The sequence below is a fragment of the Aphelocoma coerulescens genome, chromosome 13 (assembly GCF_041296385.1).
Source record: "Aphelocoma coerulescens isolate FSJ_1873_10779 chromosome 13, UR_Acoe_1.0, whole genome shotgun sequence".
NCBI classification, from domain to species: domain Eukaryota; kingdom Metazoa; phylum Chordata; class Aves; order Passeriformes; family Corvidae; genus Aphelocoma; species Aphelocoma coerulescens.
Window position 1 is genome coordinate 14823037 of NC_091027.1, and position 12788 is coordinate 14835824.

Sequence of the window (12788 nt, forward strand, 5' to 3'; positions counted from 1 at the left end):
CCAGATTTCCACAGTTTTTGATGACCAAGGATGTGGTCACACTGTCAGAAAATCCACTGCCCTCTTGGAGCAGGGGTCTGCTCTTTGAACAAATATTTTGAAAATAAATCCTATCTTGAAGGTACCACAAGCTTCCCTCTTGCCTTTTATCATTGATCCTTAGCAGCCTTTCTGGGAGTTTCATCTTTCTCCTATCTTTTCATTTTCTGTGCCATCATCCTCTCTGGTGCCTCCATTTCTCATTTTTCATTTTCCATTAAAAAAGTGTGAAAGACTGAGAGGTGGAAAGAGAACAGTAAGGTTGGCACAGAATTCCAAACAAAACATGATACAGGAAACTGGAGTGAGACACAAATAAGGAACAGCTCTTCTCCACCCACTCAGAAACGATCTAAACCACAGTCCCAGGCCAGAGCTATGTGGCAGGGTTTTCTTTCATGACGAATACCAAAGGACTCTGGGTGTAGGTTTGGGTCTGTAGCTGTGTATGTGTGTGGGTTTTAACACTGAATCTTCATTACACCTTTATTTTTACTCCTGCAAAATCCTTCTGCTCATTTTGCACCGTTGAAAAACCAAATGGTGGAGTCATTTCATTATAACTGTCCTTAAAAGCAGCTGTTGAAATGAAAACAGCCTGAAGTCCCCTGCAATGAATGGTGGTAATAACCACTTCTTCTCCTCTCTGTCCTTAGGTATATTGCACAAAGGCAACGGAGAAAATCAGTTTCTCACCCAGCAGCCGGCTGTGATAACCAGCATTATGGGGAACGGGCGCCGCAGAAGCATCTCCTGTCCGAGCTGCAATGGTCTGGCAGAAGGAAATAAGCTCTTGGCCCCTGTAGCACTGGCAGTGGGTATTGATGGAAGTCTCTTTGTTGGGGATTTTAACTATATTCGGCGTATCTTCCCCTCCAGGAATGTCACTAGCATACTGGAGCTGAGGTAAGGCTTAACCTCAGCGCTTCGCTTCTGGAGCCTGTGCTCAAATCAGCCTTTACCATTACTTTTTATAATTTTGAAAAACATTGTCACTTTCAACCTATTTAAATTCCAGTGGAGAAATGGGGCACAGAAATGCATAGCTCAAAGTCTGTAACTTACCAGAGCAGTGACTGAAGGGCTTAAGAGTACAAATTAATTTGTACAGAAAGTACAAACTATCTCTTTCTGTCTCATTAGTAATCACTGATTCAGTTCTCCCTCAGTGCATCTTCTAGTTTTGTTTTGAAAACTATGGAATTGACTGCCCTTAGGTACTGAGCCACAGTGACAGGCAGAGGTGTAACAGTCTCTTGAGATCAGAGGGAAGGTTCTCCTGCCAGTGGTTTTGAGATCCACTTTCACATTTCTTTTCCATGCTTGTGAGTCTATTTCTGTAGGTTGCCAAGTGCAGTTCAGGTTGACATACTGAGTTATTTTGCATCATCAGAACTCTTTTTAAGATTGTAACTCTTTCCCCCTGTCCCATGCCCCCTTCCAACCTTAAGATTTGATCACGTAATAGGGAAGGCATGAGTGTAGAGTGTACCACTTCACACATTTCTGTTCCATCTCCTTTTTTCATTCTTCTAGGAGAGGCAAGAGCTATTGCTTCAAACCCTAGCTCATGTAACTGTACCTTATACTTACAGCACTACTGAGTATTTGGAGAAAAATGAGGAATACAGCGTGCCCTGGCTGTCTGCTGACCCTCCTGGAGCCCACTCAGGCAGGAGCAGTAGTGCTCCTGGAAATTGGATATAGCTGCAAAGTACATTGAGTGAAATTAGGTCACAAGTCTTTTTTTAAATGATATGACCAATAACCAATTCCTCTGTTTCCACTGTACATTTAATTTTTAATTAGTGGGAAAAAGTGCAAAATGATTGGACTGTTAAAGAATAGGAGGCTTAGCTCTATTTTACACCTCTCTTCCATTCATGTCATTCTGTTGATGTCACTATTGTGAATTCTGATTCTATAGAGAAGGAAGGAGGTCTGATTCAGGCCAATTCAACTCTGAAATCACTCTCTGACACCTGCCTCATACACCATCAGGCTGCCTCATTATATTTTTTTAAAAAAGTCATGGATCATCCAGTGCTCTCTGCTAGCAGCTCAGTTTAAACCACAGAAGGTAGCTGGCGTGGAAGTGTGACCTGCTATAAATATTTATATCAATATGCACTATAACTCTGCATTATATAGAATATGCTAATTATTTTTTTTCTAAGTTGTTCAGATCTTTTTTGCTTTCTCGTAAATAGGACTACAGCTTTATATGTGAAAAGAAACATTTTCAGATTAGGATACTTCTTAATAATGCATTTTTATGCACCTCACTTACCAGTATCAGCCAGTGACAGTTTCCTAGCCCACCTGATGTTTGAAAATGTTGCCTCAAAGTTTACAATAGTATTAGTGTGAATACTTTGCTTTCTCTCTCTGAGAGAGAGATTGAGAGGGAACTTGGGTTTTCGTCATGTGTCAGGTAAAATTGGAAAGGACATCAGTAAAGAAATAGAAGATGGACTTTTATCTGCTGTTGTCCACTTTCTCCTTTATGAAAGTCTGTTTTCCATAGCATAGTTTCTTTAGCTTCTGTTATAACTAGAAGCAATTAACAATGAAGCTACTGCATTGTGAGTGCTGTTGGACAGCTGCAAAGGACTCGACACACAGATTTTTAGGATTTACAGACTTCAGGATTACATTATGATGTCTTTTACCCCCGTTCCTCTAAAGGGAATTAAGGTCCATTCCAGCAAACATAATCTATAGCAATAATTGTAATTCATTGCTCATCTTGAAATCTGCATGAGTTACACGGGTAAGAGTTTGAAGATTTGAGCCATTTCAGTGTGAACAAGAGCAGAGTCATCAGCTCATACCAAGCAGTTTGGATTATGTTGCAACCAGTACATCCACAAGTATGACAAACCAAATACATCGCTTTGTTTAGATTTCACAGCTGATGTAATTTTGGTTTCACATAAGCCCTTAAAACCTCGAGTGCCTTTATACATCAGAACATCCCAGTGTGCATATTTCTTTCGCACTGTCCTTTGTGAAGGTGCCTGGTTGGAATGGCCAGTAGGAATTTGGATTCAAGTGCTGCATGTTGGGCTTCACGCTGGGGCTGTAAGTTGGGGGCTGTGCCTGGACTGCTGCAGCTCAGGAGTCACAAACCTCTTTGCTCTGTTCAGTGCCTATTCCTAAATGGAAATTACATCACAGTGAAATGCTGTGGGAGCGGAGAATGTGTTAATTTTCTTGTGGGAAGTAGAGAGCACTTTTCCTTTGGCTTTGTGTCTGGGCAGTAAGCTGTGGGTCAGTTAATGCTGTTTATCTCCCATTGTACAGTACCTTACTGTTCACTTAGAAGGGGCTTTTTTTACCCTAACATTGGCTTTGGTAGGCTTAAACAGATACCAAGGAGCATCTTGCTTTAAGCAATTATTTTAGAGACTGGGAGGAGAGAAAAACAAACTGCATAGTAAAAATTTGTCTAGAAATAGCCTGTTGGAAAACTATTTTGATTAAAGAGGTTGCCTCCAACTGGCAGACAATATCTCTAAGCTCAGTGCTTCCCCCTGCCCAGTTCTGTATTCAGAGAACTGCCAGTTTCTCTCACTCCTAGCCCCGAGGCTACATGTATTTCCATGTGAAAATTCTTTCAGTGGTTCAGAAAGTTTCCTAAATATGAGGGGAGGGGGGTGAGGGGAGGGGTATCCTATAGGGAATTAGCTTGCAGCTCTATCCCTCCCAGTCACTCTTCATCTGTAAACTAAGCTAAGGCTAGTGCTGAAAAGAGATATCTTCTCCTGTGTCCTTTTGTAAAATAAAACAAATACTATGTTTGCTTTACCATCTATTCTTCAGCTAACTGTTTGTTCTTTTTTCTTCTGTTCCCTTTCAATAAAGAAATAAAGAGTTTAAACATAGGTAAGACATGAGCTCTTTCCCATATAATTTGATATGGTTTGTTTGCTTCATTGTGTTTGCTTTTTGTGTTGTGCTTCTTGTGTAATGTTATGTTCTTCATGTACCATATATAGAAACATTTTTATGTGCTAATTGTGTGTTATGAATATGATAAGCATTAGCAATTATGAAATGCTGTGAAAAAGCAGCCAATGAGTTCTGAAAGTAATTAGAAATTTCTAGTAGAATGCAAATATAATGAACCCCAAGCTAACTTCTAGATAAACACCTTTCCCTGGTGTCTATAATTGGTCTAAATGGTCAAGGTAAACTACAACAGCATTTTCACAAATGCCAGAAAGGTTCACAAAAGCACTAATGACTGCATATAGGTCAAAAACTCATTTTCTGGTCATTAATGATTTTCTGAACCCGCTGTCCTTTGCCATAATTTAGTTTATATTTCTTTTGTCAAACACATTTAATAGCCAACCTGTGGGGCTGGCTGTGTGCAACCACTAGATGAAGTCACTGTGAGATTCAGGAGGGAGGCGTAATTTTCCTGGATGTCAGGAGGAGAACACCAGGTCTTCTGGATGGCTGCAGCATAGGGAACACTTGTGCCTCCTTTCATGCCACATCTGGGACAGGGAGGATGTTCACCCTGGAGAAAATCAAAGGCAAGAACAAGAACAGCTCTTGTAAACTATTCCATAGTGTCCTGTGCATTACCCTTTTAAAACCATACTTTCCATTTCTGTGATGCAAGTTGATGCAATAGATGGTTTGGACTAAACAGGATCATTTCCCCTTAACAGTATATTTTGGCATAGTAAGTGTAACACCCCTAACTATTCTTATCTGGATGAATTCATTCACAATTTGCTAATGATTATTGGTGATGCCGGAGGTTCCTCATTTGCTTCAACTAAGCCTAGTTCATTTTTCAGCTGCTTAGAGATTTGCTCTGGACAGCTTCTCTTTTGGTTAAACTTAAAGAAAAGCTGGTTTTGCACTGTTGTGAATTTGATGCACCTGTGAGAAGAACAGGGAGAATGAGCTGCACTTGCTGCCAGGCCCCAGGCTCCCTCAGAGAGCAGAGAGAGGCTGCAGGTGGGTGTGACCACACATTCACTGGGGGGCTGGAGGCACAGACATTATTGGCAGAGGCCTCTAAGCAACAATGAATGCCATGGAAAATCTTTTAAAACAAGGTGCAACCCTTGGCCTCCTATAATTCAAGTGAAAGATTACAACAGCGAGGAGAAAAGAGAGGCAGAGGTCTTTAATTGCTCAGATGGCAGTTCGAGAATTATTGAGTACTCATTTATAAAACAAGTCCCTGTTGGAGGTAATGGTCTCATCGATTCTTTGGGAGCACAGTGAGTGCATGTTACCTTCCAGCAGTCATTCTCCCTCAGAAATTTGCTTAAAGTCTTCCACTATCTGTTCCCTTACCTAGCTCAGGAAAGAGGGAAGGAGTATGGAACAGGTCTGCAGCTTGCTGCTCTCTGATCTGGAATCAAAGCTTGTGACTGACTCCTTGGCACAACTGCCCTGGGCGAGATTTCAGAGGAGAAAGGCAGGGTGAGCTCCATGGGTGCACCATGACTGCAGGAGAGGAGAGGGAAATAAGCCCATGTTCTGCCATTGCTCTTTACCCTGACTCATTTCTTATCCCATCCTGGTAGCAGCAGGGCACACCTAGGGCTGGCTGAGGGCAGAGGGGAGGCAGAGGTGGGCACAGGCTGGCAAAAATCATGTGTGAAAACTAGAGAGACCCTTCCATTCCTGCAGGGTGGCTGCTGCTCTGCTGGGCCCTGTGTGAGCAGCTCTCACCACTGAGTCCAGCAGGGCCCTCACTTCCAGCTGCAAGCAGCAGTGTCTGTGCCCAGCTCCAGTCTGTGCCCAGCTCCTGTCTGTGCCCAGCTCCAGTCTGTGCCCAGCTCCTGTCTGTGCCCAGCTCCAGTCTGTGCCTGCCTCAGGTCCGCGTTTGGCCAGGGTGGGGGAGTGTGCCTTGTTTCAGAAGGGCCTTGCAAAAGGCACCAGCTGCAGGGCAGCCTTGAGCTGAGTTTGGGTGTATTTGTGAGGTACAGCACAATGCAGTGCCACAGCAGAGCGTGATCTTCAGCGTGAGGGGGAAGCGTGGTGGGAGAACAGAGCAGAATTCCAAAGCAATGACAAACGTGCAGGTGTATGTATGGCTCAGATACCTGAGAGACTGGAGGAATCTCTAAAGTGGAAAGAACTATTTTTCTATGTTGCAGAGAAGATTGAGCATTATTTTGGAGGGATGAGAAGGAATGTGATAAGGGAGTAGTGAAGAGGTGCAGTCTGCTGCTGAAGATAAGGAGAGGAATTTGGGGAATAATGAGATTGTGCTCTAATCTCTAGATGTCACTAGCATGTCACTAGTTTCCCTGCATAACTTTGTCTACACCACTTAACCTCTCTGTGCCTCAGTTTCCTCCTCTGTAAAATGGGTGCTACACCCATCTTTTTAAAGTACTTTGAGATCCATGCATGAAATAAACCTGCCAGTATTTTTTGTTTATTGTATTTCTTCATCTCTAATTTCTACACTCCTAGACTTCAGCAGATGCTATTGCCACTGCCAACTGAATTGCAATCAAACCAATCTCCTTTCTACTTTCTACAGTCTTAGAACAAACCATTATTGACCTAAACCCATGGCATGTCAAAGACTGGCATAGAGGAAATTAACTGTAGAAAGTGATATATTGGGGCCTCCTCATTCCTCCAAATCTGGTCATGACCCCACGACCACAGTCACCTTTGTGTGCCAATGGATCCATCTGCCGAAAGTGGCTTTATTGTAGTTTCAGCGATTCTGATCAAGAAATGGCTTATGTCCATCATAACTTACCTCTGTGTATCCTCACTCTTGGAGATGGGCACTTTTGCCACATGAAACTAGGAGTGTGGATATTTGGAGGCAAATATCTCTGGTTACTGGTAAGTAACCTTCATTTTTTTTCTTCCTGTCTTCATTTGTCTTCTATGCTTCGAAACCACCATTGACCTTATTTACGCTCACCCATAGGCTCCAAAGGCTGGAAAATTCACATCATGCTTAAAATCCAAATAAACTGAGTAAAACTAGCCAGGCAAGATTTTGAAAATATTTCTGCACTGCAGTTCTGTGTGTGTGAATGTATATATATTGTGAAGATTGACATTTCTCAATTTGCAGATGATTTGCTAAAGTAGTTCCAAAATGTGACAAGCTGTCAAAAAACATATATTTCAGAAGAGAAGTAGCTTTCCATATGAGCGCCCATTCCAATCACAAACTGAGGACCAGTTTTTCAATGACAGAAGGTTTGGAGTTAAAGTCAGACACTTGGGGTCTCTGGCTCTAGTTATATAACCAACTTCATCTGCTGTAAATGAAATTCTTGATAAGAATGAATGAGAACAAATTTCCTTTAGAAATAAATTTGTTATGCCTCTGCCTCCTATTTATACAAAACCTCACAAATCTTGTGACTAAGTAATCTAAGTAACTCAGAGCTGATTCTTTGATCTTACTCCTATGACTTCTGCTTCCAAAGGAAGTTAAACAAGGTAGCGGGGAAACAGATAAGCCGAAGAGAATTGACCTGGAGCAGATCTAAAGGGCTAAAGAGATCAAGAGGAAAGACTGCTGTGCAGCTCTGGCTTATTGGGCTCTGCTGTGCAAGGTTCAGTGTAGAAGGATGAGTGAGATTTAAAATTACAATCCCTCTGACCAGGCCCTAATCAAGTTAGGTCCTCAGGTGATGGTCCTTCAGACCTCACCTCTGTACGAAGGTGTCAGACTTTCTTTCCAGATCTTTCTGTGCCTGATGAGTATCCAAGCTCTGAAAGCCTGTGAAGTTTCTAGACTGCTCAGCTGTTTTCTGTTTTATGCTTTCTTTTTCTCTAAAGCAACAATCCCGCTCATAAATACTATCTGGCCGTGGACCCTGTTTCAGGCTCACTCTACGTGTCGGACACCAATAGCCGACGGATTTACAAAGTCAAGTCCCTCACGGGCACGAAGGACCTTGCTGGTAACTCTGAAGTGGTGGCAGGGACAGGAGAGCAGTGCCTGCCCTTTGACGAAGCCAGATGTGGGGATGGAGGGAAGGCAGTGGACGCAACCCTAATGAGCCCTCGAGGTAAAGGAGGAAAAGAAGCCGGAGAAAATGACTGCGTGCAGCTAGGCTGGATGTGGAAATAATTATCTGGCAATTAAATCACTCCTTGCTCGGTGATTTTTATTCTGGGCTTTAATTACAGTGGATTGGCAAGTGTTCGTGCTTTGTTTAGTTAAAGCAAACTTTATTACCCCGACACTGGGTGCTGCAAAAGGAGAACAGAACACAAATTAGCAGGGTACTGCTCCCTCCAAGAAGGAAGCGTGTAAACTGGAAAACTGATTACTGTTTGAGATGCAGTCTTTGGGGAGAGGAACTGCTTTCTGTGGCTTTTCTCTGAGTTTTTTCTCTATGTATCTCCTTTTTCTTAAGAGTCAGAGAAAAAATAAAAGGATTTTTGCCCTTTCCAGTTTCTAATTTTTGACAAGAAGTTTCCAAGGTGATACAGAGATTTGGGGATGTGTTTCTTTTTAAGGCTTTTTTTTCTCTGTTGTTTCTTCTTAATTGTAAGGATGAATTAATCAGGTGTCTTGCCAGGTGTTTCAAACATCTCTGGTTTTTTTTCAGTGGCTGAAAATAACTAGATGATCAAAGAGATACACAAAAATGGAAAGTCCAGTTTCTTTGTATAGGGAGTACTTTCACTTAACACATAGAAATTTTAAAAATGAAGCTGTATCTTCCCTCACTGCCCAATAGGATGGGCACTGCAACCATTTGAAGACAGAATTTTTTTAGATCAATATTTTATTTTCAGCCTGAGAAATGGACAAGGCAGTGCACCAAATCAAAGCAGGAAAGGCAAGTGAGAAAAAGGCTGCCCTCCTTCCCAAACAGCAGGAGCATCCGTGTGTTCCTCGGAGGGAGCACCCTTTCATTCTGTGCCTTTCCTCTCTAAGGACTCACAATGCGACAGGCATTGAACCTTCCCTTTTTATTTTAGGCTGGCAACCCCTGTGTCTTCATCTGGAAACACCAGATGTTCTTTCTGTATTTTTACTGCAACAGGTCAAAGAATTAAAAAACATCCAGAAATAATACAATGTCCTGCTAGTTTTCAAAAAATTTTGAAGGTATTTTAAAAGATTTCTAAAAATTCTTCATCCTCATTAGATTCTTCAGGTGAAGAAAGCAATGCCTCGAATTTCTGAGTAAAATTAGGAGACAATTTTTTATTTGGGTTTATGTAATATACAGAATGTGAATCTAGAAATAACCTGATGCATTCTGCTCGGTCTTTGGCTTGTTTGGGGATTTCTGTGGTTTTCTTTAAAGCCCTGAAGGATAAACCTGCTTGATGCTATTTCTTTGGCAGAACTGTGGGTTGTTGGAGGGTTCCAGGACCTGTGCTCAGGTTGGGAGGGAGGAAAGAACGGGGGAAGTGAACAAATTTCACCATCTTGTAAACAAGACAAAGCCTGCCTTGAAGGCAGGAGCCTCGCTGCTGCACTGATGCCTGGGTTTTATATTTGCAGGAATTGCAGTGGATAAGTATGGACTCATGTATTTTGTTGACGCCACTATGATTAGAAAAGTGGATCAGAACGGAATTATATCAACCCTGCTGGGCTCCAATGACCTCACTGCTGTTCGACCTCTCAGCTGTGATTCCAGCATGGATGTCACCCAGGTAGATTCTTACTGCATTTATTTTCTTCTCTGCCTTAGAAGAGATGGGCATCTATTTTGGATGACTGCCTGGCCACTTAAGAAATACATCGCGCAGCACAAGATGATAACGTATTTGATTTGTTACTGAAATGAGTGAACCATCCTTTTTACTGTGGCTAACACAGTTTATTTATGCAACTAGAGAGAAATAAGGTTGAGATAATGGGAGTTATTGTCTTAATTGCCTGTTTTTCTGTAATTATTGTAGAGCTTCCACAATGTAGCATTCATTCTTGCACAGAAACACAATTAGGCAAAGTTACAACTGCACGTAGCTTTAATATTGCTGAAAAACAAAATCATTGTTTGAAATAGTTGCCGTTCATGACTTGGTTTCATGATTTACGCTGATAAACCCCTCACTAATTTGCTGTTGTTACACGTGGAATTTTAAGCACTAGGAGTGTACTTTTCAGTTTCGAGTTTTACAGTAATAATTTGTGCAACTCATAGGTACGGCTGGAGTGGCCTACTGATCTCGCTGTCAATCCCATGGACAACTCCCTTTATGTCCTAGAGAACAATGTTATTTTACGGATCACAGAAAACCATCAAGTTAGCATTATTGCTGGACGCCCCATGCACTGCCAGGTTCCTGGTATAGACTACTCTCTTAGCAAACTGGCTATTCATTCTGCACTTGAATCAGCCAGTGCCATTGCCATCTCACACACAGGAGTTCTTTACATCAGTGAGACAGATGAAAAAAAAATTAATCGGCTACGCCAGGTAACTACCAATGGAGAAATATGCCTTCTTGCAGGGGCAGCTTCAGACTGTGATTGCAAAAATGATGTCAACTGTAATTGCTATGCTGGGGATGATGGGTATGCCACTGATGCCATCTTAAATTCACCATCTTCCTTAGCTGTGGCCCCAGATGGTACCATCTACATAGCTGATCTTGGAAATATCCGCATTAGGGCTGTCAGTAAAAACAGGCCCATTCTTAATTCCTTTAACCAATATGAAGCTGCATCTCCAGGAGAACAGGAGCTGTATGTCTTCAATGCTGATGGGATTCACCAGTACACTCTCAGCCTCGTTACCGGGGAATACTTGTACAATTTCACCTATAGCAGCGATAACGATGTCACGGAGGTGATGGACAACAATGGCAACTCCTTGAAGGTGCGTCGGGATGCCAGTGGGATGCCCCGCCATTTACTGATGCCGGATAATCAGATTGTCACGCTGGCTGTTGGCACTAATGGTGGACTCAAGCTGGTCTCAACACAGACCCTGGAGCTCGGATTAATGACATATAATGGAAACAGTGGTCTCTTAGCAACGAAGAGTGATGAAACAGGATGGACAACATTTTATGAGTAAGAATGTTTTTGGATATATTAAGCATACATTTATTTTTCAAATGGTAGTGAGTAGGTCCTAGACTGACCCTGCTGCAATTTGTTGTAGGTCTTTCACTGATACTGAGTAAGGCCATTGTGCCTCAATCCAGTGCGATGCTGGACGTGGTTCAGTGGCTTTGTGATGGGGTCAGCTGTGCTGGGTCCTTTGGGTGGGTGCTGATCCACCTAAATCCCTGCCGGGCTTTGGGTTTGAGGCAGCTCATCCCTGTCCAGCACAAAGGACCGTGTGCCACAGCCAGAATCCCAGCTTAGTTAATCTGGTCCTTGTGGTCAGCACAGCTGCCCACAGCCCCCAGCCAGAGCAGCCCAGCACTCCCACTGCAGCCCACACTGAGCTGCCTCTCTCTAGCAACCCTCACGCTGCAGCTTCTTTTGGAACTCAAATTATCTCTCTTTCTGTTCAGCCTCGTATATTACTCATGGTTGTTAAAATGTTGATTAACTTCACTGATTGTTCATTCCTGAGACAAGTGAGGAAATTAGATCCCCAGCTATCTGTCAGACCCCTGGTGTAACTTCCATAATTTGTAGATAACCCAAAAGCACACTGGTGTTCATGAGCATATAGATTAAATAGGCAGAACTTCCTCTTTAAATGAAATTCATCTCAAGAGATGAGGTTCAAAAGTATATTAAAAATCTAGAAAAACTAGTCAGATTTTTATTAATATTTATCCTATTCTTAGTAGTCTTACTGCCATTTTTTGATCAAAACAATTTTTAAAAGAGAAGCTAAATGACATATTGAAAAAATATATTTAAATATGGCAAGTCTGATGCCATATATTTTGTCTGAATTAGTTAATCATTAATAAATACCATTCCCCAAATCAGTGAGTAGAAAATAGGAATAGGGCTTTATATTTAATTTTAAATGGCAGGCTTATTTTCAAGGTTGCAGACTAGCAATGGCGCACACCTCTTAATTTACTGATGCCTTCAGCTTGGCCACCTGTTTTCTCTGTTTAGAGGGAACGTAAGAAATGCAGGAATAGAAGGAAACTGCTCGGTGTGCTCGGAGCGTCCGCCCTGCACAGCCGGACTGCTGCAGCCGGCTCCCGTTCGAAGGAAAGCAGTGCCCTCTCGTGGGGCCCTGCATGCCCAGCCACTGCCTCCTCCAGCCCGGGGCTTCACGTGGGGAGTGGCTTCTTTCTCCTTAGTATTTTGCAAATATTATTTCTTTACCACAAATTCGGTACAAAACCAGTTCAGTTACATGACTGCATGAAGGTATTACCTGCTGATTGCAAGCTCACGTAACAGCTCACTGGACTAGACAGAATAAAATTTCATATTATTGCTGAGGAGATGTGGATGCCCTTCTAGGAAGGTTTTTGTTGTTTTTTCCTCAGCAGGTAGCCCAAGATTCAGTCATATAAATTAGTTATTTCTCAAAACACCAGTAATTAATTATAGAAAACTAAACAGCAAAGTAATTTAAAACTCTACGTGGAAAATCAGTGAAACATTAAAGAAAGGTCATCAGAAGTTACCAGTTACTAAACTGGTAGAACTGGTGTCCGAGAGTCACACCAAGTGCTAAGTTAGCATAGTTAATTAGAAAAATTGTATTATGATTCCTAAGGAAATACAGAAGGTACGGGCTTTGATGTCTTACTGAGATCAGCTGAAAATAGCAGTTAACATGTACATAGGGCTGCACATTTTTTTCCAAGATCAAATAAGAAAAGATGCA

At 42.1% G+C, this 12788-nt stretch overlaps 1 protein-coding gene across 2 annotated transcripts in view; it reads left to right on the top strand.

The window, feature by feature from the left end:
* The window catches only part of TENM2 (teneurin transmembrane protein 2), a 744328-nt gene that overhangs the window by 711196 nt on the left and 20344 nt on the right, over nt 1–12788 (top strand). For both annotated transcript variants that reach the window (XM_069029269.1, XM_069029270.1), the window contains 5 exons: nt 696–945; nt 3907–3927; nt 7837–8069; nt 9524–9678; nt 10173–11047. In XM_069029269.1, coding sequence (XP_068885370.1) covers nt 696–945; nt 3907–3927; nt 7837–8069; nt 9524–9678; nt 10173–11047 — 1534 coding nt within the window. The remainder of the gene's footprint in view (nt 1–695; nt 946–3906; nt 3928–7836; nt 8070–9523; nt 9679–10172; nt 11048–12788) is intronic.